General features: G+C 43.1%; 1 protein-coding gene across 1 annotated transcript; it reads right to left on the reverse strand.

Annotated features, from left to right (window-relative positions):
• Positions 1 to 2,518: 2,518 nt before the first annotated feature.
• On the reverse strand, positions 2,519 to 25,192 carry rps3 (ribosomal protein S3). Its single transcript, XM_084318599.1, has 7 exons — positions 25,084 to 25,192; positions 23,356 to 23,486; positions 17,869 to 17,962; positions 15,277 to 15,371; positions 12,196 to 12,383; positions 3,869 to 4,072; positions 2,519 to 2,594 (listed from the first exon to the last, which is right to left on the reverse strand). The coding sequence occupies exons 1-6, from the start codon at positions 25,111 to 25,113 to the stop codon at positions 3,873 to 3,875; spliced, it is 738 nt and encodes a 245-aa protein (XP_084174725.1). The 5' UTR covers positions 25,114 to 25,192; the 3' UTR covers positions 2,519 to 2,594; positions 3,869 to 3,872.
• Between the last annotated feature and the right edge of the window lie 80 nt (positions 25,193 to 25,272).

Below are 25,272 nucleotides of genomic sequence, written 5' to 3' on the forward strand. Positions count from 1 at the left end.
AATCCGAAACTATACTTTTAAAGTCCATATCACCAAGTTACCTGCATCAAATTCCAACATCCAAAAGGATGCCAAGAGCATGCTCTACAACATGAGATCATCCATTTCTATAAAAGCTGTTCACATGTAAAGGGTTTTTATAAACTAATCTTAATTTTGTGCTCAAGTTTCATTTTATTACCATTTTACACATCATCCAATAAAATTTTCCAGGACAACTGTTTATTTCCATGTAAGTGTTCACTTTTGCTCAGTTTCCATGACTTTTCCATACCTGGATGAAAAAATTAATTCCATGTTTTACAGGTACCGTGGGAACCCTGAAGAGACTCGGTCTCGACTCCCCGAGTCAGCGTTGCCTGCGGCTTGGTCCAGTCGTCATACTGCGGGTGGAAAGTCGATGGGTGGGGGTGGGGATTGGACGTTGTGGACAGCAACTCATACAGGTCGGTTGGGTGGCGCCTGTACAGAGACAGTAAGTATCGGGGCCAGCGTGACCCTCCCACACGTTACTCCTCACCACTGAGAGTCCGCGCTGTCTGGTGAAAAGATGCGACAGGCTGCCTCCTCGTGTACCGGAGGGGGACACGTGATAGAATAGAAATACTTTTATTATCCCGTGGGAAATTTTACACTGCAAATCGCTCAACATTTAGATGCAAGGCTTCCATCCTCACTACAGCCGACCAGTGGGAGGCATAGTCTAGCAACGTTCAAGACAGGGGAGGGGAGAATTGGCGATACGAAATTGGGATTAGAGAAAAATAGAAAATAGGGAGAAAGTGGATAAAAAAAACTCTACCAACCATTCTAATGCTGTCAATTGCAAGAAGCTCCACTGTGCACACCGATAAATGATCAGTTATTTTTTTTTAAATTCCAGTCTTAAACTGGGAACACTGCAGCTCCTGTACGTCCCGTCTATGGGTCTTTTGAACCATCTGTAAAAACTAAAAACCTATCTCTATAGTGCTGACCAATATAATTTTGTACAACATTCCCAGAATGTGCCCGTTTGGATTTATTTTGCAGTTCTTGCTGTATATCTAAATCTACTAATTGATTCATAAATAACTAGGGTGGAATTGGGCGGCTAGGTGGTGTAGTGGGCAAGGCACTCGCCACCAGTGTGGAGACGCTAGGATTCGCGTGTTCGAATCCAGCTCTCCACATTGTTTTCAGTTTAGCTGGTCGTCCGCAGTAATACACATTGGCCGTATTACGGGGAGGGAAAACTGAAGGGTGGGGATCGAACGTTGTGAACAAGCGACTCCTACAGGTCGGTTGGTGCGCCTGCGCAGTAGAATCAGGAAGTGTCGGGGGCAGCGTGAGCCTCCCACGAGTTACTCCTCGACACAGAGATCGAGCTGCGCAGGTGAAAAGATGTGACTGCTGTTACCTCAAGTACCGGAGGGGACTTGTGCTATGTATGACTTAGTCCACATTGCAGCCGGCTTGTGGGAGGCAAGAAACAGCGTTCGTGACAGGGGAGGGTTGAATTGGATGATACGAAATTGGGATGGGAGAAAATATAGAAAAATGGGAGAAAAAGTGGATAAAAAAAAATAACTAGGGTGGAATTATTGAATGTGGAACTGTTGAGACTATACCGTACATTATGCAAGTCATCTTTCCGCCATAGTATTCCCTATCCATCCAAAACTCATAATCAGTTTTATTATGTTCCCAAGAATCTTTTGTAATACTTAGTTGGATGGGAGCCGTTATGAGTGACCTTGTAAATTAGCCCAGTAAGCTAACAGTTTGATTCTACGTATCCAGTGGCTGTTAAACTTGTATTGCAGCTAATGGAGAAGTTTTAAATGCTCCACTACATATCCTAAGTCCTTGTGTTTGCTGCACATGCAACTTGTTAGGTGACTTACTGCTGCTGACATATATACTAAACATCCATAATCTAAAGAGGCCCTTATCAATGCCTGATACACATGCTCCGTTTGCTCCCCAATCTCTCCCTGAAGCTCCTCCGCTTCCTTCTGACAGGGTTTATGGGTTGTGGGCGCAAGTTGTTTTTCGTAACACTGCAATGACTGCTCCTTTTTCACCCCTTTGTTCTTCACTAGGTCATTGGACAGAGTGCATGAAATCAAATCTAGCGGTGTGATTATCATTTAAAAAAACTAAAAAAAAATCCCAAATGTAATACCATTCTAGTCCTGATGTACTGATGAAAAAACAATCCGTTTCGTACATGTTGACTGCAAGCAAGTCATTGATAAGCAACAGGTGTATTAGACCCATAGCCATAATTTAAGATAGTTTAATCGCTCGCAAATGTGCTCGTCCTCCCATTGATTAAAGTGATGGCATACTAGCGATAATGTCATATCCGACCGGCACACTGTTAATACCTCAGATGCAGCCAGAATACAGCGACAGATATGACTGACTTACCTTACCGTTCAGCATTACTGACTGAACCAAAATCGAAACGCTCCCTAATCAACCCTAATCTGAGCATGAAGACAAGTGAACATTCATTACAAAACACAACAGATTACTGTATTTTATACATTTTATTGTTTTTTTTTTACACAAACAAGATTTCTTCCATCAGTGGGTCCTGGTGAATCCTGGAAAAGAGAGTTTCATGATTATAAACATTCATTAAGCTCAGGAAAACCTTATAAAAATACTGTAACCACATTACTTCCCACAGTAACAACCTTCTCACTACACGTTCCCATGGTAACCTTCTCCCCATTTGTTCCTATGGTAACAACCTTCTCACTACACGTTCCCATGGTAACCTTCTCCCCATTTGTTCCTAAAGTTACAACCTTCTCAGACAAATGCCTCTTATGTCTTCAACTGAAGGGACACGCTGCTCTGAGGAACTGAACCAAAACCAAAGAACATGGTCCTGACCCAGAAACCCCAGACAGATTGTGTCCCGTTCCGACTCGTCATCGTATCATCACAGAAGGGAGAAGCATTTGGCTTTTTGACAATATCTATCCAATTAGTACTGGAGAAACGCATGGATTGGGTTTTGTCTACAGAGGATTAGGACTTCATAATTTGGCATATTTCAAGAACAAAATCACAGGAGGCACAATATTTTTAAGGTGAAATGTGTGTCAAAATACATTTTTTTTTTAATTGATCTTTTCCCCCCTCCATTTTCCTCCGATTTTTCTCCCATCCCAATGTTAGTCGTATGCCAATTCCCAGTCCCTTCCTGGTCGCTGCGCACTTACCCCCCCCAGTCAGATCATCTGGGAGAGTGGAGGCTACCACGTGCTTCCTCCGACACACGTCCAGCCAATCACCGCTTCTTTTCACCTGGCAGCGCGGATTCTCATCGAGAGGGCGTAGCGTGTGGGAGGACCACACTATCCCCCTCAAGTCCTATCCGCGCTTAGCAGGCGCCCCGACCGAACTGTAGGAGTCGCTGTTTACAACGACCCGGACCCACCCCGCCAGCTTCTCCCACCCTCTAATACAGCCAATTGTATTAGTGCAGACGGCCAGCCAAGCTGGTGACAACCCCGGAGCTGTGAGCTGGATTCGAGCAGGCGAATCCAGCTCACAGCTCCGGGGTTGGTGGTCAAAATACATTTCTAAATTAAATATTGTGGTGCCGTAGAGATGTCCTGGACTACAAATTGTATCCTCCAGACAGTCCAAATAACTGCAATCGTTTCCAAATTGTTAAACCCTATAGAGAATTTGATCAGATCTTCTACAATATTTCTTTCCATTACTTGCTGGAGAATGTTAGTAAAGCCAACAGTGATTTAAATCTCCACATCCAGTGAGCCAAGCTTAAGATCTAAGACAAAATGTCTGATATTTGAGTCCATTACTCTACCAACATTGAAGTAAGTGGTATGGTGCATCTTACTTCTCTATGCAGTGGGTACGGGTGTTCCTTGGGGCATGACTGGGGGCTCTGGCTTGGCACCCTTCTGCTCAGAGATGGGGGTGGTGGGCAGAGTTTCCTCCTTGGGCTCCACAATGCTGACGTGGTCGGGCAGAGGCTTCTTAGGGCCGATCTTACCGGTGGGGTCCCAGGGGAGCATGATCTTCACCTTGATGCCCAACACACCTGAGGGGAGGGCCAAACAACAGTTAATCCCTGTCTAGACACCTGAGGGGCCACTATAGTTAGTCCTTATCGAGACACCTGCGGAACCTGCGGGTTAAACACACAACAGTTCCTTTTCGAAAGTGCCCAACGTTTCAAAACTGTTGCATGCATCTATTGCTATGTCCGCCCATCACAATCACACAAACTGTCTAACGCCTGTCAAGGTCTCCCTGTGAGTGGCTGTCTCGTGGTGATGACCGGAGTGGTGGATGTCCCGTGATGACCGAGAGCATGCAACCTCAAATAGATCCCCCATCAGCTCTATTTTCAATCTTTCAAAATGTTCAGTTGCTATTGCATGCACTTATGTGTTCATTACACGTATGTGTGCATGCTTACCAACTGTTTCGCCTGTTATTGCAACACTACCATCACCAACATCTAAGAAGGGAGATCACCCTTCAACAGCCCTTCTAAGGTTTCTCTCCTCCACATTGCCCGTAGTGCATTTTTTTCTATGGCTAGGTTTTAGTGAGTCTTTCCCTTACCTTCGCGTGGGGTATGTCTGGGAGTGTTGCATTCATTTATATTATTTAAAATGTTTGACTTCATGGTGTTTGTTTGTTCTTGATTTATTGTGATGTTTCTTCTTGACTTGTTTAAAGAAGACGTGTCCGGCCCATGGGGACATTAACGTGTGTTGTCGGGCCTCACAAATAAATTTGATGACTGCAGACAGTGCACCAACAATCAGGACTTTATCACTTAGTACATAAACATTTTCGGTCATTCAAATGGTAAATTTACCCTAAAACGTGGAGTTTTATAAAAGTTCCAAGTTATACTGGTGAATATTGTGACACCAGAGACACCTAGTATTTTCCACCATTCGTTCCCATTAGGGGTGCAACTGTACACGTAGCCATACCGGGTCAGTAAGAAGAGATATCTTCCTTGAAACTGGAAATAGTAATGAAACAATTAGTGACCTGCATAATGCTTCTCTCTATTCAATAACATTTTTACCCCGAGGGATGATTTAAATAAAGTGCTAAAACAGAAAAGTAGGCTACTTCGATTCTTGACGCTAGAACTCCCAAAATAGCGTTAGTTTTATGTAAACTACAGGTGGCCTACCTTCTTTTTTATGCTGTCTCGAGGTTCTACACGTTAATCAAAATCTGAAGTATTTCCAACCGGTGCCTGAGATTTCAAATCAGATGGTCGCGGTTGTTTTTCATTAGTTACTACTGGCATGTTCAGCTCCTATCCGTCATGGAGCGCATTCAGGCCACGCCCACCGGGGACTGTTTCCCCCCCACAACCTAATATAAATGTTTTAACAAGTTGATTATTACTTAATATAGAATATTCATTGACAGCCCTAATTAACAGTTACTGCACACTACATCTGCACACTACATCACCCTGAGTGAAAGATGGAAAGGCAAACTTTCCCCCACTGTACCGAAACCCGTACCGAACAGGTTTGTGTACCGTTACACTCCTAGTTCCTATGGTAACAACCTTCTCAGACAAATGCCTCTTATGTCTTCAACTGAAAGGACACGCTGATCTGAGGAACTGAACCAAAACCAAAGAACATGGTCCTGACCCAGAAAGCCCACAGACAGACTAGACTGTGTCCCGTTCCGACTCGTCATCGTATCATCACAGAAGGGAGAAACATTTGGCTTCCTAGTTAGTCTACAGAGGATTAGGACTTAGGACAAGTCACAGGCTCTACACAAGCCAGCCAATCAAACATCCTTGAGGTCTTTTACACAAGTAGGTCAAATGTTTATTATTGCAGTCAACGAGAAGAATTTTTTATACCATTTAATTTTTTTTTAATAAATTGGTGGTAGTTATTATTAGCAGCCAACGTTGGTTAGCGGTTAACGTTTGTTAAGTTTTTTACCGCGACGTGGACATACAGGAACGGTGAGGATGCAAAGCATGTTACACATTGGACCAGTTGCTCACGCTCACGCTGGGCTGTGTCCATTAAGAAATGACAATTGTGTGTCATTGGAATTCTGATTATTTTCTAACTGGGTCTTGGGTACTGAAATGTGGCACCGATTGATCCAACGTGAATCGCTACCTCGGAAGTACTGGCGTAATTCGGTCGGTACCATTAAAAGTACAGAATTCGGTACCAAACCCTAAAATTTACTGTTAAAAAAGATGATTTAAAGGGGATTTATTTCTATTGTTAGGGTTAACTTGTGGAACAATGCTGATATATACATTCAAGAAAGAGTCATTTGCTTTTGTTTAAAAAAAAAAAAAGTTTGTATAGCTATTTTTGAAGGTTACAAATGTGTAATTATTTAGGTAATTTTTTTTCTTCTGTTTTAGAGTTTTAATTTGTTAATATAGGGCAGGCATTATGCTTCAGCCTGTACGTTTTCAGTCACTGGCAAAATCAAAGATCGTTGAACGATTGTGCATATAGTATTGTGCATATTGTATTGTGCATATCGCTGCTGTCGGGACAAAACCGCATAACTCCATTTTTTTTTAATTTTTTTTTTAAACAAACATAAACAAACATGACAACACACGATAAGATATACAAGCATTACCGTACTTTTCGCACTATAAGCCGCACCTGACTATAAGCCGCAGCAGCTAAATTGAATGATGTGTACATATATAAGCCGCACTGGACTATAAGCCGCAGGTGTTTTAATGTTTAATTACCATATGTAAGGGTTCGTGCACAGAGGGGATTGTCACAATACTGTCGGACAAATAACAAGAATTAACTCATTTACAAGTTGTATTAAGTTTAGCAAATAAGGGAACAGATAAATAACATTTCAATGCAGTAAAAAAAGCAATATCTTCGGGTTTGGTCCACATATAAGCCGCAGGGTCGAAAAATGGGGGAAAAAGCCGCGGCTTATAGTCCGAAAAGTACGGTAATTGTCATAACTCCATTTTTTGAATTTGTTTTTTATTATATAAATCAACTCCATAGATCATCCTCCATATGCGTGTGTGGGTTTTACAAAGTTTAAACAATGGGAAAGCATTAAACCGATCATCCGTCTAAATCTCTTAACTCTATTCACCCTCAAATCTGTGTTAGTTTTTTTTCATCTGCTGAAAAGTTGGGTTTTTGGAGTTATGAGGTTTTGTCCCGACAGCAGCGATATTGTATTGTGTGTGATGACTGAAAACTACATGTAGTAGTACATGGTTGTAGTAGAGACTTGGGGCAAGCATGATGTTGGCTCCTATTTAAGGGTAGTAGCTGCCATTTTGACAACAAACGCCATTGCGTGGCACAGGGGTTGGCTACAATTCTAGTAGGTATTTGTTCTACCAATTGAAAGTATAATTTGAGAATTTAACTTTGCGAGGGAAGTAGTCCAAGAATGTAAGGAGTCAAAACTGCATTCTGAATAGCATTGTGTGCGGAGCTCCCATTTGATTATATTACGACTAGAGCTGGGCATAGATAATTTTTTTTAATCTAGATTAATCTACCTGCAATCCTGGAATTAATCTAGATTAATGTAAATTAAAATGGCTCAATTTTTTTTTAAGTCTGCCGAAGGCATTCAAAATAGGTGTGTTCTACCCAAATAATGACCAGAGGAGATTTATCTTCTCCTCTTCATCTGAGGAGTCACTAGCTGTTCCATCTCCTTGTTCAACAGCATGAACATGTCTCTTTTTGTAATTTCCAGTGTTTCTTTTAAAACCAGATTTATCGTAATTTTCTGTGCCCTTCCTTTGATGCCATTAACATTGTTACACTGATATTGACAGCTCTCTCCAGTGTCAAATCACTCTCCGTCAGTAGTTTCTTCTGTGCACCTTCATTTCTTAATCCACACAAAGCTGTCTCTCAATGTGTCTTTTAGTGAATCTCTAAATTCACAATGCTGCTGACTGGTTGCTCACACACAGACGCTGCAGAAGCAGGTTTCTCAACAAATTCAGTGCAAGCTCAGTCTAACAGTTCCATGAATGAATGAATACGTTATTTAACAGATTGCAGAATGGGTACAATACAGTACGGCTCAATACACAATTGTTAAGGGGATGCAGACCAGAGAAAGACGTTAGTCTTGTTTACATCAGGGTCCCCGATTTTCATTTCATATTGCTCCACATTGTCATTAGCCCCTTTCGTGACTGTGATGCACCGAGTGAATCCACAGTCACTTGCTCCTCAATAGGAAACCAACCTAGATTTACCCTGAAGGACTGGTTCTGGCCGAACCGTTCGTTATACAAGTATCACAGAGAAATTACAAAGGTACTCACAGTTGCACGAGGGTTTCGGACAGAGATACGGGATGGTGCACATGCGCTGTGATCACCCAACGGCGGAAATGCCGCTTTGAGCAGTTTATAAAAATTATTTAAAATGTGGCGGCTACGTGGCGTAGTGGGCAAGGCGCTCGCCACGAATGCGGAGATGCTGGGCTCGCCTGTTCGAGCCCAGCGCTCCACATTGCTTTCAGTTTAGCTGGTCGTTCATACTAATACACATTGGTCGTATTAGGGGGTGGGAAACTGATGGGTGGGGATCGGACGTTGTGGACAGCGACTCCTACAGGTCGGTTGGTGCGCCTGCACAGTAGAATCAGGAAGTGTCGGGGGCAGCGTGAGCCTCCCACGCGTTACTCCTCGCCACAGAGATCGAGCTGCGCAGGTGAAAAGATGAGACTGCTGTTACCTCAAGTACCGGGGGGGACTTGTGCTATGTATGACTTAGGGTGCGGTTACACCTTTCGTTTAATTTTCGTATCATTGTCATATGCGTTTCGCCACGACGTTGTGCGCCTCGAGTCACACTTGTTTTTTTCCCCGTTTTTGTCACCCGAGCACACTGATGTAGTACACTGCCAAAGCAGTAGGTGGCAGTAGGTGGCAAACATGAAGGCAATTTCAACCAATCAGAACTTGAATGTGCCAATACACTTCCTGGAAGCTCTAGCAAAGAAAATGTCAATAAGGCAGGCGCCTATGCCGCGCCACCATCTTGCCTATTTACTCAATGCAGCAATTATTTTTCAGCAAAGCCTAATAAAAGTGCAATAAACAAAACGGATACATTCACTGTGTGTTCTGCCTGTCATTTGTTGATGAAACAAAACTAACATCAACACAAGTGACCACCAAGAGCGGATAGTTTAGTCTAAAAAACGATCGGTAGCATTGTTAGCTGCATGCTAACGTCAATGGAATTTGCCATTATAACAGTATAGCATTGTGGCTAGAAGCTAACGTTAGCTCACGCTACTTAGCCAGCACCAAACTGATGATATCGGGAGCTATCAGTGGTTAGATAACATTAGAGACAACGCTGTGTGTATTAAACAAAGGTGAATAGATGACTGGGCCATTTTGTTTAATGCTTGTTAAGTTGAAAGAGGAGCTTTGAGCTAACAGGGTTTGATAGCTAACACTAGCTCATGTTCTCCAGTGGCAGTGCCAATCGGTAATGCTAGCAGAATGAATGGATGTAAACTCTCTTTAACATATTGCATATGGGTACAATACAATACGGCTCAATACAAACAATTGTTAAGGGAATGCAGACTGTTGTAGCTTGGACTGGGGTCCTTATAACAATAACTTGACAACACATAGTAGCTGCAGCTATTTGGTTTGGGACAGCTCTCTGTCACCGGAAGGGCACGCAGATGGTATCTACTGCGCATGGGCGTTTTCGCAACAACGGCTCATGCAGACTACACGCTGTTGTCTGCGCGTTTTTTAGCGTTTCTCCAAAACGCAAACACAATTTTGCGTTTCAGCCGTATCGACAAAAAAACGCATTTCTGTGTAATAGGGACATGAAACGTATTCAAAAACGTATAAAAAAAAACGCCACAAATACACTAGTCTAACCATGGCCTTAGTCCACATTGCAGCCGGCTTGTGGGAGGCAAGAAACAGCGTTTGTGACAGGGGAGGGTTGAATTGGATGATACGAAATTGGGATGGGAGAAAATATAGAAAATGGGAGAAAAAGTGGATACATTTTTTTTTTATGTTTATTAGCAACGCAGAGCTTTCAAACCATCCCGTATCTCTGTCCGAAACCCTTGTGCAACTGTGAGCACCTTTGAAACGTCTGTGATTCTTGAATAACAAACGGCTCGGCCAGAACCAGTCCTTCATGATAAATCTAGGTTGGTTTCCTATTTAGGAGCAAGTGACTGGATTCACTCAGTGCATCAGTCACGAAAGGGGCTACATTGTCATCAAACCAGGGTTCGAAATTAATGGGGGCTTGGGGCAAAAATTTCCTCGAAAATTGACCAAATGCCCTCGAAAATCAGTTAAGGGGGCAAGAAAAGCCCCAGACAGTTTACTAATTATATATATGCTCTAGAGTGAGAGCATTTCCCTCGTATTTGCCCCCAATAATATGCGTGTGTGCGAACCGGAAAAATCATTTACTTGCAGTGTGCGAGACGAGTGAAGATTACAAAACAGCTCCGCTGTTAATAGTTCAGAAACTGGACTGAAATTCAGTTTTTGGGTGGAATGTTGTTGCAAGGAGGGAGGGAGGCGGGGCCCGCTGCGTGTTACAGGGTACTTGAGGTGCGAATGCAGAAAGACCGAGCTCTGCTTTCATCAAGCATGCATAGTGTAACATTAAGTTACACTGCTATCTTAACGTTAGCAAGCTAAGCATCTGCATAGCGCGACCTGTGTAACGTTAAGTAACTTGTGTTCGGCGGGGAAAGACCGTTCCATTTGTAACACAACTTCAAAGAATAACATCCAAATCCGATCCACAGCGCTGAGCGTGCAACGTATTTCATTGATTGATCTGGCCAGAGCCTATACTCACAAACGTTCCAGTGCTGTCTTCGGGATGATTTTAATCCAAACGTCCATTCAAAACTTGTATTATGAAATAATTCTGGGATGTCTGACTATTTCCCTATGCATTGGTGCGAGTTCAGCTGACAGTCCATAGAGTCCATGACATAAGTTCATGAGGCTCTGTTATTTTGTTGTGTTTGAGGTGGATGTTGTTGCGTGTGTGGGGTTTTTCATGTATCAATTTGAAACAAGCCTCTTTACTGTTGGAATTAGGGATGTTAAAAATAGCGAATAATATTATTCAATATTAGACACTCATTGATCCAGAGGCAACCGGCTATTAGTCTGCTATTTGTAGATATATCAAGACAACAACACAACTTGCCCTCAGGGACAATCATATTTAATCTATTTAGATAGAGTATTATTTACAGATAATTGAAGGTACCTCAAAACATGAAACCAAGCCATGTCACACATCGTGTGTGTGCGTGTGTTACTTGAATTGTCACTGCTCCTAAATTTCTTTGTGTGCTCCTAAAAATGTATTTAGATTTTATTTATTAACATTTTATTTAGGAGCACATGTGCTCCTTGGGAAAAAGGTTAGCGTAGAGCCCTATATATGGAGACATTAACATTACGTTATCAAACATAGGGACGAAGACTAAAAAAAAAGTGTCAATGTTTTATAATCTTTGTTAAATTATAAAAATGTTGTGCCCCCGAAATACAAAAAAAGCCCCCGAAAATCAATTAAGGGGGGCAAAAAAAGCCCTCGATTTTTTTTAAATTTCTAACCCTGCATCAAACGGTCCAATATCCCAAGCCATTTCTGTTGTAAACACTCATGATAGTCCAGTCGATCCTCCCTTTAGTGTGTAAAGTGGATTTCCTCCTCTTGTAGATGTTTCCAAGTGCCGCCCGATCAACGTGAGCCAACATGCTAACGTTAATAATGCAAACAAAGCTCGCAACGGACTTCTTTCTTGCATTGCGCAGATTCAGACGTCCTCATGGCCGAATTGTGTTATATCCTGAGGGCTTCTTAACCTCACCTGTATAACAATGATTACCGGACCACTACTTTAGTTTAACACATTATTCTGACTACAGCTCCGGTAGTGCAATCACTTCCTGGTACCACAGCTGGGAACTACGGCAAGTATTTAAGGACAATACAGACCCAACGTTGAGAAAAAGATTAACGGCGTCAATTATATAATCGCGCGATACTAGTCTCACGTTAACGCCGTTAACGGCCCAGCTCTAATTACGACAGAACATTCCTTCCTACCACAAGCCAACCCAAATGGTCAGGGTGTTGTACCCACCCTGCCGGAGCAGAACGTGTCTGACTGCTGTGTCCACGTAGTAGTTGACGGGGTCTCCGCTGTGGATCATCAGCCCATCCACGAACTTCATGGACTTCGCCCTCTGACCCCTCAGTTTGCCAGACACCACAACCTCACAGCCCTTGGCACCGCTCTCCATGATGAACCTCAGCACACCATAGCAGGCCCTGGTGGGACAGGAGGAGATACCCATTAGAGGCAAGTCGCCTTTACAGCAGTATTCAAGAATATGAACATTTTATTACTTTCATTTTGAACTAGATAGACTACCTAGAGATGGATACTAAATTGAACCCCTTGGGGAAATTCAGGTATCCAGTAGCTCTCCTCAGTCAACATTACAGTTGACAAATGTTTTAAATTGAACATAAAATGTAACCACAGTAAAAAAAAAAAAAAAAAAAAAAAAATTAAAATAAAGTCAAACATGTAAAGCAATTGGGTGGACAAATGATAAAAACATTACTCAAGTAAAAAAAATAAAGAAGCACTATTGCGTCGTTAAATTGCACTTGCTCCATCCCTTCCTGTAGAGGGCATCCATGTTCAGGGACCAGTCCAGTTGGTTGTCCCAACTAGATATTATAAAAAAATAAATAAATGTAATCACTTTTTCTCCCCATTTTCTATTTTTCTCCCATCCCAATTTCGTATTTCCAATTCTTCCCTCCCCTGTGTTGAACGTTGCTAGACTGCCTCCCACTGGTCGGCTGTAGTGAGGATAGAAGCCTTGCATCACGTGTCCCCTCCGGGACACGAGGAGTCAGCCTGTCGCATCTTTTCACCGCAGCAGCTCGAACTCTGTGGCGAGGAGTAACGCGTGGGAGGTGTTCTTTTTTTTCATAGCCGCATTTTGCAGAGACGCTCTCTGATGGGCCACCGACATGTGCGCCCAATCGCGTGACGAGCTGTGTCTTTGCCCATTTCCGGGTCTAACAGCCGGCAAACTACCTAACGCCTAGTTTATCACTGGTAAAGCTTAGGCGACTCTTTCGAAGTTGGTTAAGGTTAGAGTTTGGAATCAGGGCTGGTGGTCTACCGCCATGCTCCAAGACAAACTCTAACCTTAACCAACTTCGAAAGAGTGCCTAACCTTAACCGGTGTAGAAACAGGCGTCACACGATTGGGGGGGCGCACATGTCACATGAAGTGGCCAATCGGAGAGGCTGAGCGTCTCCGCAAAATGAGCCATGGGAGGCTCACGCTGCGCCCGATACTTCCTGTTTCAGCCGCACCGGCGTCACCCAACCGACCTGTAGGAGTCGCCGTCCACAACGTCCAATCCCCACCCACCGGCTTTCCCACCCTCCAACACTGCCAATTGTGTTAGTATGACGGCCGGCCAAGCCGGTAGCAATGCCGAGAGCTGGGCTCGATACCAGCATCTCCTGCGTTAGTGGCGAGCGCCTTGCCCACTGCGCCACTCAGCCGCCTTAGATATTATAATTTCCAGTTAAATCTCACTATTGGTTCCTATGGTAACAACCTGGTCACTATTCGTTCCTATAGTTACAACCTTGAACCTTCTCAGACAAATGCCTAGTCTTCAACTGAAAGAACGCGCTGCTCTGAGGAACTAAACCAAAACCAAAGAACATGGTCCTGACCCAGAAACCCCACAGACAGACTGTGTCCCGTTCCGACTCGTCATCGTATCATCACAGAAGGGAGAAAGATTTGGCTTCCTCTACAGAGGATTAGGACATAATTAACCTCTTAAGCCCTAGCCATATTATAGCCTGAAGTCTATTGTAGTAAGGTCCAAAGTTTATCAAAATCCCAAGAAGGTGTTTAACAAAGGTTTAGTCTTGTAACTCGAGACCCGAAGCATGCAATTGGTTGTGTGGTGGCGATCAAAAGGCGGAAAATGTAACTTTAGAACGGTGCATCAATTGGCGAAAAATGCATTCCTTCCATTACTCGACTCAACAAATACATCTTTCAACAACCCAAGTACATCACTGTTCTCAAAACAACATCACTACATAGGCCAGTAGCCCTCATTCGTGAAGCCATTGTAGAAATCACTGCAAATTCAAACATGAAGATAGTTTGTTTATTTGAGTTAAATCTATGATGTAGGCTTGCCGCGGCAGCAGGCGTTACTGTTTCAGGCATCCACAGAGTACATTACTTTTTTTAATAGAAATAAAAAAACATTTAGTCCATTTTCACATGTCGGCCCCCACATTAAAATAAAAAATTAAATGCCAAGTTGTCAAATACTAAATGTGTCATCAAGCAAGTCAGAACTGAACATGTCTGCGCGGACAGCAGCTATTTTTAGGCTTCACTTACAAATAGTTCCAACTTTACGCAAAGGAGAGAAAGAAGGTTCGAGAGAATTTGGAAATATTTCTGATTAAACCCCGAGCAGCGAAAGCGCAACTGGAGAGGAGCTCAGGAAAGAAAAGCCCAGACCATCAACAGTATGTTTACGCAGTATGTGATCAATGCACTATGTTGATCCGTCAGTCAATGAACAGACAGAAAAGTGACAGAAGAGAAGGTATTCAAAACAGATTTAGACAGTGGATAAATCTAGCCACAGCTTGTGTCCAGTGTTTTATACTGGCAGAAAGAATACAAAAACACTGCATGAGTTTTGAATCTATGGCAACAGTGTAGGCATCACCAACCACCATTGACTGACACGACTAGATGTGGTCGCTTTTGATCCATTTGTCATCTTACCGTCTAGAACCGCGATTTGCGCCCTTGCGTTTCATTGTATATTTTTAATTTATTTCTATCGTCAGTCACCCTTTGCCTTTTATTGTATATTTGTTATTCTTATGGCCTGGCATCACAACCGTCATTAAATGGCAAGCACTGAAAAGGCAGCCGCATGCTGCTGCAGACACTCACTGGGAACAATTGAAAAAATCTTTTAACTTTTATTATTTGCTGCAAAACATATCTTAACATTGACTCATACTGTGAGTGTTTCATTGACCTGTGTAACAGCAGTGCAGCTATTCTATACATTAGTTAGAAGGGGAGCCTTGCAATAACACTACAGATCAGTGTAGTAACAGACATGAGATCAGTGTGCTTACCTACGCACTGCCAGCCCCCCCAGCAGCTTGTAGCGCAGAGACTCAGCCTGAGCGATGGCACACAGGCCACGGGTAGCCACCTTCTCAGCATACAGCTAGCGAGAGAAAGATGGTGACAGATGGATACATGGAGAGAATAAGATTACATGTTGCAGACTAGCCTACATGCTTTTACTGCACACTTCCAGAAACAAAAAACACATCTTTCAAGGAAGTTGAAATCGTAATTTTACTCTTATTTGTACAGATAAAGAGTATAAACCGTTTAGAATTTACACAAGTGAAGTGATGGTAACAGAAGTGATAAACTATTGTAATTTGTTTTATACATTTTTGTTCAGATATCATTCTCATGGTAACAACCTTTTCACCATTTGTTCCTACAACCCTCACAATTTGTTCCTATAGTTACAACCTTCACCATTTGTTCCTATAGTTAAGACCTTCTCAGACAAATGCCTCCATGTCTTCAACTGAAAGGACCAGCTGCTCTGAGGAACTGAACCAGGACCACAGAACATGGTCCTGACCCAGAAGCCCCACAGACAGACTTGTGACCCGTTCCGACTCGTCATCGTGTGATCACAGAAGGGAGAAATGTGGCCATACATCTGGATCATAACCGAGTCATTGTAGTAAAATAATGTGGCTGGCTGTGCTGTGAACCCTGCTCTGTACTACAGGGACTGTATACAGAGTCAGGAACTGGTTCACTCAAACGCAAGACGCGCCTGGAGGCACTTAATCTATTCCAGTCGTCTCCAAGAACTCACCACGGACAGTGCAACGTCACCTTTGTCCCAAAATAGTCAAGTTTAGTCCAATAATGATCATCAACTTGAGCCACGCGCACTTTGACATAAAGTGTGCTGAGGAAAACGCAACGGTGGGGAACAAACAACTGTTTTGGGGGAAGAGTGGGTTTGAGAAGATTGGAATAGATTAAAGTGCGTCCAGGCTGCCTGTAGCTGTTCCGCAACTGTAGCTATTTCCGGGGTAGGCCTGATTGGCCCCGACAGGCACGTGACCACCGCGGCCACGCCCCGCGGCAACGAGCGCGCAACGAGGCTGCTGTGGTTCACAGGCGCTTTCCGCCTTCAACGCCATCAGTCATAATAATATCATCAGTCATCTCTAATAATATTAATCACTGTTCAATGTACTAATATACAATACGGCTCACTTTTCCCACTTCAATGACAGAGCCGCTGTTTAATAATATTGTCGCGGCGGAGCTCCGTAGCATTATGTAGCAGTAATCCCCCCTTCTTTACCATCGACAAACTAGCTCAATTGGTAACTCTGCTTGGCTGTGGATCCTATGGTCCTAAGTTCGATTCACTTAAGTTTTTTTTTTTTTTTTTTAACGTGCATAGCGTATTGTATATTGTATGGTACAATTTACAGTAAGGTGTATTCGTTGCAGTGCAAATGCTTCTTACTGTTGCGCTCCAGAGACTTACATACACGCTATAGTGCAATGCACGTTAAAAAAAAAAAAAAAAAAAAAACTTAAGGGAATCGAACTTAGGACCATGGGATCCACAGCCAAGCAGAGTTACCAATTGAGCTAGTTTGTCGATGGTAAAGAAGGGGGGATTACTGCTACATAATGTTGCCGCGACGGAGCTCCGCCGCGACAATATTATTAAACAGCGGCTCTGTCATTGAAGTGGGAAAAGTGAGCCGTATTGTATATTAGTACATTGAACAGTGATTAATATTATTAGAGATGACTGATGATATTATTATGACTGATGGCGTTGAAGGCGGAAAGCGCCCGTGAACCACAGCAGCCTCGTTGCGCGCTCGTTGCCGCGTCGCGGGGTGTGGCCGCGGCGGTCACGTGCCTGTCGGGGCCAATCAGGCCTAGCCCGGAAATAGCTACAGTTGCGGAACAGCTACAGGCGTCCAGGCTGGTCTTTACCGTTTGAGTTAACCAGTTCTCGACTCTGTATACAGTCCCTGTAGTACAGTCGGGTTCACACTAAGGCTACGTTCAGATTGCAGATGCAAGTGGCACAAATCTGATTTCTTTGCTCATAAGAGACTCAGATTCTATTTTTAAACAGTCGAATTTTTGCAACACCACCTCAGTCTTACCAAGACACTTTTTCTAGATTGAAATTTGTTACAATTTATTTTACATCCATCTTTATCGTTAATTTAAGTGTGCGGGTCAGATCAGGAGCGTGACTAGTTCATACTGAAATCTGATATCTGCCACATTTAAAAAATTATCCAAATTTAAGGAGCAATATGGCCTTACATTTGAATCATAACCTAGTAAAATAATGAGTACCTATGTGGTTTGTCTTGTCCACTAAAGGATCATTACACAGATCAGGCCCGATTGATCTACCTACCCATCCAACCATTACAACCAGTCTGTTGACCATTGAGCAGCTTCACTGGAGACTTGGTCCTTAAATGAAGTGAGTGTGACGGCACAAGACCGGGACATCAGTGGTCGCTAGCTTACTTGTAGATGCACTTACATAGAGGTAACAGCTGAAACTTGACAAACACTGCTCAAGTAAATTACAGACCCGAGTGGAATTCCACCTTACAGCCACCAGAGGGAGATCTTACCTCCACACTGCCCTCAGGGAAGCCGAACCGCTTTTGGACCACAGCAGTCAGCTCTCTGATACGACGACCCTTCTCTCCCAGAACATTCTGGGTTCTGAAATCACACCACCACCCAAAAATACACATTATTAGAGTTGGCTAGAGTTGGTTAAATTATTGGTTCTGAACCAGGAGTCCTTGAGGTCCCAGGGGTTCAGCAGAAAAACAGGGAAGAGTTTAATTTGACAGATTAATATGCTAGAATTGAGCTCTATGACGGAAAACAAAAAAGAGTGACTATCATAGGTTTCAGTTTCTTCACAGATGAAAGTGATTCGAAGAAGATCTTATGACAAATTAAATGCTGTTAAGGACTGGCTGCTTGGCTGAGTTTCTGTCTTTGTCATATTTGCAATTGAAAAGTAGGTAGCCTACGATTGGAAGGTATCCTTTAATGTTTGCAATCTAATCCATTTGCAATATAATACACTGCTCAAAGAAATAAAGGGAACACATAATCATTACAATGTAACTCCAAGTCAGTCACACTTCTGGGATATAAACCTGTCCAGTTAGGAAGAAACACTGATTGTGAATCAATTTCACCTGCTGTTGTGCAAATGGAACAGACAACAGGTGGAAATTAGAGGCAATTTGCAAGACAACCCCTATAAAGGAATGGTTCTGCAAGTGGTGGCCACAGACCAGGGGAGGAAATTAGGCCACTTTACTCGCCAAATGAGAGTATTTTTTACGTTTGGCGTTTACGTCTGGCGAGTGCTAGTAATTACAAAACAAAAAAATCATTCTGCAATCTGCTGACAAGCCGAACTCTGACTCCCCCCTTGATTCCTCCCATTTGCGCCTCATAATAATCCAACCATAACCAATGAACATCATCGTTGTACAGATGCGCTCTAAGCTCCTCCAATGAACACTCATTTTCTAGAAGATGCCGCCCATCTAGGGGAAGTGGACAGATCACTGCGCGCGGACCTACAGACTCCTGCCACCGGCTTGACAACGTAGACAAAAACACATCAGTGGATGAAAATAATTGCATGTAGTCGTCGCTTTCGGATATCAGTGCGGTCTGACATGGGGCGAACAGCATGCGACGCGTCTCCTTCGAGTCGGATGAGAATGACAAGTCAACCAGCATTAGCCGGCTAGCTACCTAGCATGTAACAAGCTACCATAACGCGCGTTCAACATAGTGGACTATACCGAGCGGCTTTGCTTAAATGCAGCCGAGTGACATTTTATTATTACCGGGTTTCCCCCCATATCACCACTCGCCCATATGCCCTTCACAACGGTGATGTTGTCATACTTGGCATTCAGAATACACCTGCTAAACCCCTAGCGTTGTCGATTCGGTTCCAATGTATTGTCATCTTACAGCACAAGTACAGTACAACCAGAATACATTTGGCATACAACCAGAGTGCAAATGTAACAAGTAAAGTTGTTTTATTTAGCTATTACATTACAGTGAAATGCTTGGTTCTTTCACTGCCCAACTCAGTCCAACCTAGACCAGCCCAACCTAGTCCAGCCCAGCATCTTTCACTGCCTAGTTCAGCCCAACCCAGTCCAGAATAGTTCCCTCTTTCATGTTAATATGTGATATCCTAATATTTTGAAGAGTAGAGACAGTGTGATTAATACATATTGTATGCTAATAGTGAAGAGTAGAGACTGTTATTAATGTTTTATGCTAATAAATATTTTAAAGAGTAGAGACACGGTGTGATTTTTACTATGATTGAAAATCAATTTAGACGAAGACATACAAAGAAGTAATTATCACAATTAGTGATTTTTTTTGGCTGGTAAAAAATCAGTTTGTCTGGTAAAAAAAAATCAGATACTCGCCAGTTGGCTGGTAAGCCAAAAAGTTTGTTTCCTCCCCTGCCACAGACCATTTCTGTCCTCATCCTTTCTGGGTGATTGTTACTTTTGCATTTTGCCAGTGCCCTAACCACGTGAGGTAGCATGAGGCGGTGTCTGCAAGCCACAGAAGTTGCTCAGGTAGTGCAGCTCATCCAGGATGGCACATCAATGCACGCTGTGGCAATGCTGTGTCTCCCAGCACAGTGTCAAGAGCATGGAGGAGATACCAGGAGCCAGGCCAGTACATCAGAAAAGGGGGCCGTAGGAGGACAACCCAGCAGCAGGACCGCTATCTGGTCCTTTGTGCAAGGAGGAACAGGAGGAGCACTGCCAGAGCCCTACAAAACAACCTCCAGCAGGCCACTAATGTGCATGTTTCTGCTCAAACAGTGAGAAGCAGACTCCATGAGGGTGGTATGAGGGCCCGACGTCCACAAGTGGGGCCTGTGCTCACAGCCCAACACCGTGCAGCCAGATGGCATTTGCCAGAGAACACCAGGATTGGCAGATTTGCCATGAGAGCAGGTTCACACCGAGCACGTGACAGACCTGACAGAGTCTGGAGACGCCGTGGAGAACGTAATGCTGCCTGCAACATCCTCCAGCATGACCGGTTTGGCGGTGGGTCAGTGATGGTCTGGGGAAGCATATCCCTGGAGGGCCGCACAGACCTCTATGTGCTAGCCAGAGGTACTATGACTGCCATTAGGTACCGGGATGAGATCCTCCGACCCATTGTCAGGCCATATGCTGGTGCAGTGGGCCCTGGGTTCCTTCTCATGTGGCTGGAGTGTGTCAGCAGTTCCAGGCATTGATGCTATGGACTGGCCTGCCCGTTCCCCAGACCTGAATCCAATCGAGCACCCCTGGGACATTGTCTCGCTCCATCCACCGACACACCACAGACTGTCCAGGAGTTGACTGATGCCCTGATCCAGGTCTGGGAGGAGATCCCAGACACACAATACTGAGCCTCATTTAGAATTGTCTTGAGGAATTTCCACAGAAGTTGGATCAGCCTGTGATCTGATTTTTCCAGTATGATTCTGAATGGGTTAATGATTTTGATTCCATTGATCATTCCATTGATCATTCATGTTATTTTGTTCTAAACGCATTCCACTATGTAATGAATAAAGATTTTCAACTGGAATATTTCATTCATCGAGATCTAGGATGTGTTGTTTAAGAAGTGTTCCCTTTATTTTTTTTAGCAGTGTATATGGCTTGCTACTATGAGTGAAATGCATGCTTGCCAACTAAAAACCTTCCCACCATTCGTTACAACCTTCTCAGACAAATTCCTCAATGTCTTCAACTGAAAGGACACACTGCTCTGAGGAACTGAACCAGACCCACAGAACATGGTCCTGACCAGAAACCCCACAGACAGTCTTGTATCCCGTTTCCGACTCGTCATCGTGTCATCACAGAAGGGAAAAATATGGCCGTACATCTAGTCCAGAAACTATTGTAGTCAAAGAATGTAACACTACATGGGTGTCTGAGGTTTAACTTGTAGTGACAAGAGTGGTTAGCAATACAGTCTTTGAACCCCCAGGGACAGAACATGACACTCAAAGGTCAACTAGTATTCTGATGGAGTCCACTGTACACCTAAAATCCCATTAAAATGTATAACATTGGTTAGGACTGCCACGATAACACATTTTGCTGGGCGATTAATTGCCCCCGAAAATATCGCGATAAGCGATATTATTGCTACAGGATTTTTTTTTGGAGAAATGTATTTACCAAAAGTTTTTTTTTTTTTTTTTTAAATTCACTAATATAATGATAATAGCATAATAATGCAAGGACACCGTTTCAAAGTGCAATAAACTTTTATTTAACATTGGAAGACATTTTAAATATCCTAAATTAAAAAATGCTCAGCTTGATTGTTTATTATAAAACAAACTGAAACTGGAAACAAGCCCTCTGTCTGGCTTTTTGTGTCATCCTTTTAACATGTACATGTATTATTAATGTACCTTGCGCCGCAGTAGCATGTACAAAATGTTAATACGTAATAAACGTAATAAATAAAAAAGGCAGTGAAACAACAATAATCAAATAAAGACCAAAATATATACTATCTCTATTGGAATGGAGACTTCAGCACAGGATAAAATAGGGATGGGCAAAAATAATCCAGATAGATTGATCACATGATGTACTCGAGTAGTCGTGGAGGAAAACGCTGTACAAAATAAACGTATTTTCCGGTGTTTTAGACTTTTATTTTGAAGCCCACCGCTCCGTCTTTTCCGGTGTTTTAGACTTTTATTTTGAAGCCCACCGACCGGACCGGAAGTATTGTTGTGTGATTATCCTAGCAGAACCTATGCGGGGCCAACTTGTCTCGTCTGGTTCTGTGTTTTTGAGCTAATGATAAAACAAATGTTGAGATTGTTGGTGAACAACTAACTTTAGGATTTTTTATTAGCGATCTGAAATCATATTGCATCACGCGAGCCTACCCTCGCCTACCCAGGGACCGCCGCCGCTCGGATGTGAAAAAAGCACCCCCTATCGTCTCCCAGATGGTAAATCACCCTTTTGGAATGGACTCAATGAAAATGGATGGGGGAAAAAATATTCCAGTCCACAGATGCAGCCGGAGTTACCAGAGTTCATTCTGGAGCCTCTGAGACCCGCGGATCATGAGTTCTACTGTATACACGTTAGATCTATACACTTATCGATTTTTTCGAATGGTGATCAGAAATTGGAATATACCATTTGGATACCATCTGATGTCAGGTAAGGAATCTATGTTATCAGTGTTAGGATAATCACTCGTTTTCACAAGAGATATAAGCTTTTTTGTGATATGTGCTCTTATCTGTTTTCACTGTAAAAGCCATGAGGAAATGAAAGCAGCTATTATCAGTGTGCGGCTCGAACGTGCGTGCACATATACTATCGATCATCTAGCGTTTATTTGAAAACGATTCATAAATAGGCCGACAAATATCAACGTTCTGGAATATTCCAGTAAAAGGAGATTATCACAGAATGGGCTGTTTTTCACCTGAAAACGGGTGCTTTTCAAAATGCTATCAAACGGAAGTGAAGCGATAAAAAATCAATCTGCCATGACAACATTGACTGGAAAATGATTATTTCATAAGCGACGGGCAGATTAGACAGCCATAATTTAAAACATAGATTAGGCGATATTAACGTTAACATTGGCCGTGGACCGTGGCATCAAGGGGGTAAAAAGGAAAACCCGGCATGGCATACAAAGTGTTAAGAAACGCACAATTTAGACACCTTCAGATTCCTTCAGATTCATGTTGGCACCCATGTATGGCCAAGGGGTTACAAATGGTAAAAATCTGCCATTTTGAAATCCAAAATGATGTAGGTTAGAGTTATCCTATCCAAAAAAATAATCCCATGTTTGGATTCCCACAAAAAACTTTTTTTGGAGTAGAGGAAGAATAGTTGTTGCATGGGTGATGACGTATAGGAATCTATATAAAGGACATGTTACTCTCCATGCAGGAGTAACTGTATCGAACACATAAATGCATCCTTTAGCGACCAAACTGTTCATGCAGAGGGAGTTGCAGCACTGTGCTGGCTGGCCAGCATGCTCACCTTGTGGCCAAGATGATGATCTCAGTCCTGGTTGGAGTAACGCGCACCTCCACACCAGAGTAACCATCCTCGGCAAGCTCACGAGTGAGAAACTCATTCAGCTCGGCCTTGAAGATACCGTCGGAGACGAACTGCAAGAGAAGAAACATACCGTTCAACAATGACAGTTCCCTTTTGGGAAAAGGATATGCATATGAGTCGCAGAATCACAACAAGAAATGTAGTTGTTTTTACTTTGTACAAGCTTTAGAGAAAACCATCCCATAGTCTGATCACTGGACGACTACAATCATTATGGGTTTCTGCCATTTGAGTGAAATGCATGCTTTTAACAACAGTCACCATTTGTTCCTATAGTTAAGACCTTCTCAGACAAATGCCTCCGTCTTCAACTGAAGGGACCAGCTGCTCTGAGGAACTGAACCAGGACCACAGAACATGGTCCTGACCAGAAGCCCCAGAGACAGAGTTGTGACCTGTTCCGACTCGTCATCGTGTGATCACAGAAGGGAGAAATGTGGCCATACATCTGGATCATAACCGAGTCATTGTAGTGAAATAATGTGGCTGCTGACTGTGGTGTGAACCCTGCTCTGTACTACAGGGACTGTATACAGTCAGGGACTGGTTCACTCAACGTGAGACCCGTCTGGAGGCAATCTATTCCACTAGTCTCCAAGAACTCACTATGTGGTGAGTTTTTGGAGAAGACTGGAATAATAGATTAAAGTGCGTCCAGGCTGGTCTTTACCGGTCGACTCTCTGTACAGTCCCTGTAGTACAGTCGGTTCACACTAAGGCTTAGCCCCTTACGTGATAAGGGGCTAACTAAGGCTATGTTCAGATTGCAGATGCAAGTGGCACAAATCTGATCTCTTTGCTCATTTGTGACTCAGATTCGATTTTAAACAGACAGATGTCGGCCACATTTATAATAATGTCAAAAGCCAACAAAAAAGTTGTAGTGTGTGAACATAGCCCAGGTCTACCAGCTAGTTGGTTACCAACCTGACAGTATGAATACTACCAGCTCAGCAGCAGGTAGGCCTAATGAAAAAAAAGGCTGCATGACATGGCTGGATGTTGGAATGTAAACATTAGTAATTCATATAATCCCTTCTTCATATATTATGTAAATACTAACTACATAATATCCCTAGTTACACTGCTGGCCAGTTTAACTTAGTACCAGTATCACTGTACACAATACTACAACTCTGTAGATATACATCTGATTTAGCACAATTACTCAGCAGTACTAATTTATATCCACAGATTCACAATTACTATTGCACTTTACAGTTACATTAGCACTCCGATTGGATGCCAAACTTATTTTCGTTGTACTGCATTTGTGCTGTGAATCTGAGACTGGTTGATATTCTGCTGGTTTCTGGTCACACCAGTCAGAAACGAGCGCTCTGCCACTACCGAATTAAGACCCACCAGGTGACGATAAAACCAAGGATAGGAGTAAACAGAGTGACCCACTGGGACCAGACACTTATTTTAACAGAACAGTCTAAATTAGCCGTGCTAGTGGCCATGTTGCTTCACACAAGAGACCCACACAGCGTCGGTAGCCATCTGTGACAATCCTCTTTACACCGGAAAACTAGGAGAACGACGGACCGCGGGATGAACACACGATGCTCGTATCTGAAGAAAAAGGTCCCCATTTGAGAGAAGTTCTCTGTTTAGAGAGATATATTTGAGGTAAACGCTAACCTTCCGCTTCTTGGAGATCTGCACCGCCATCTTCCAAAAGACCGTAGACCGGAAAGGCCGGGCTGTTGATCCGGAAGTTAATTTATAGCACAACCAATCACTTCCGCTGCACTTCAGGCGTGGCTGTTCATGGTATTTGTAGTTCTGTCTTATAGACCACTACACTTGGAGGAGATTACGCGGGCAGGC

The sequence above is a fragment of the Notolepis coatsorum genome (genome assembly GCF_963971535.1).
Source record: "Notolepis coatsorum genome assembly, chromosome: 1".
Lineage (NCBI taxonomy): Eukaryota > Metazoa > Chordata > Actinopteri > Aulopiformes > Paralepididae > Notolepis > Notolepis coatsorum.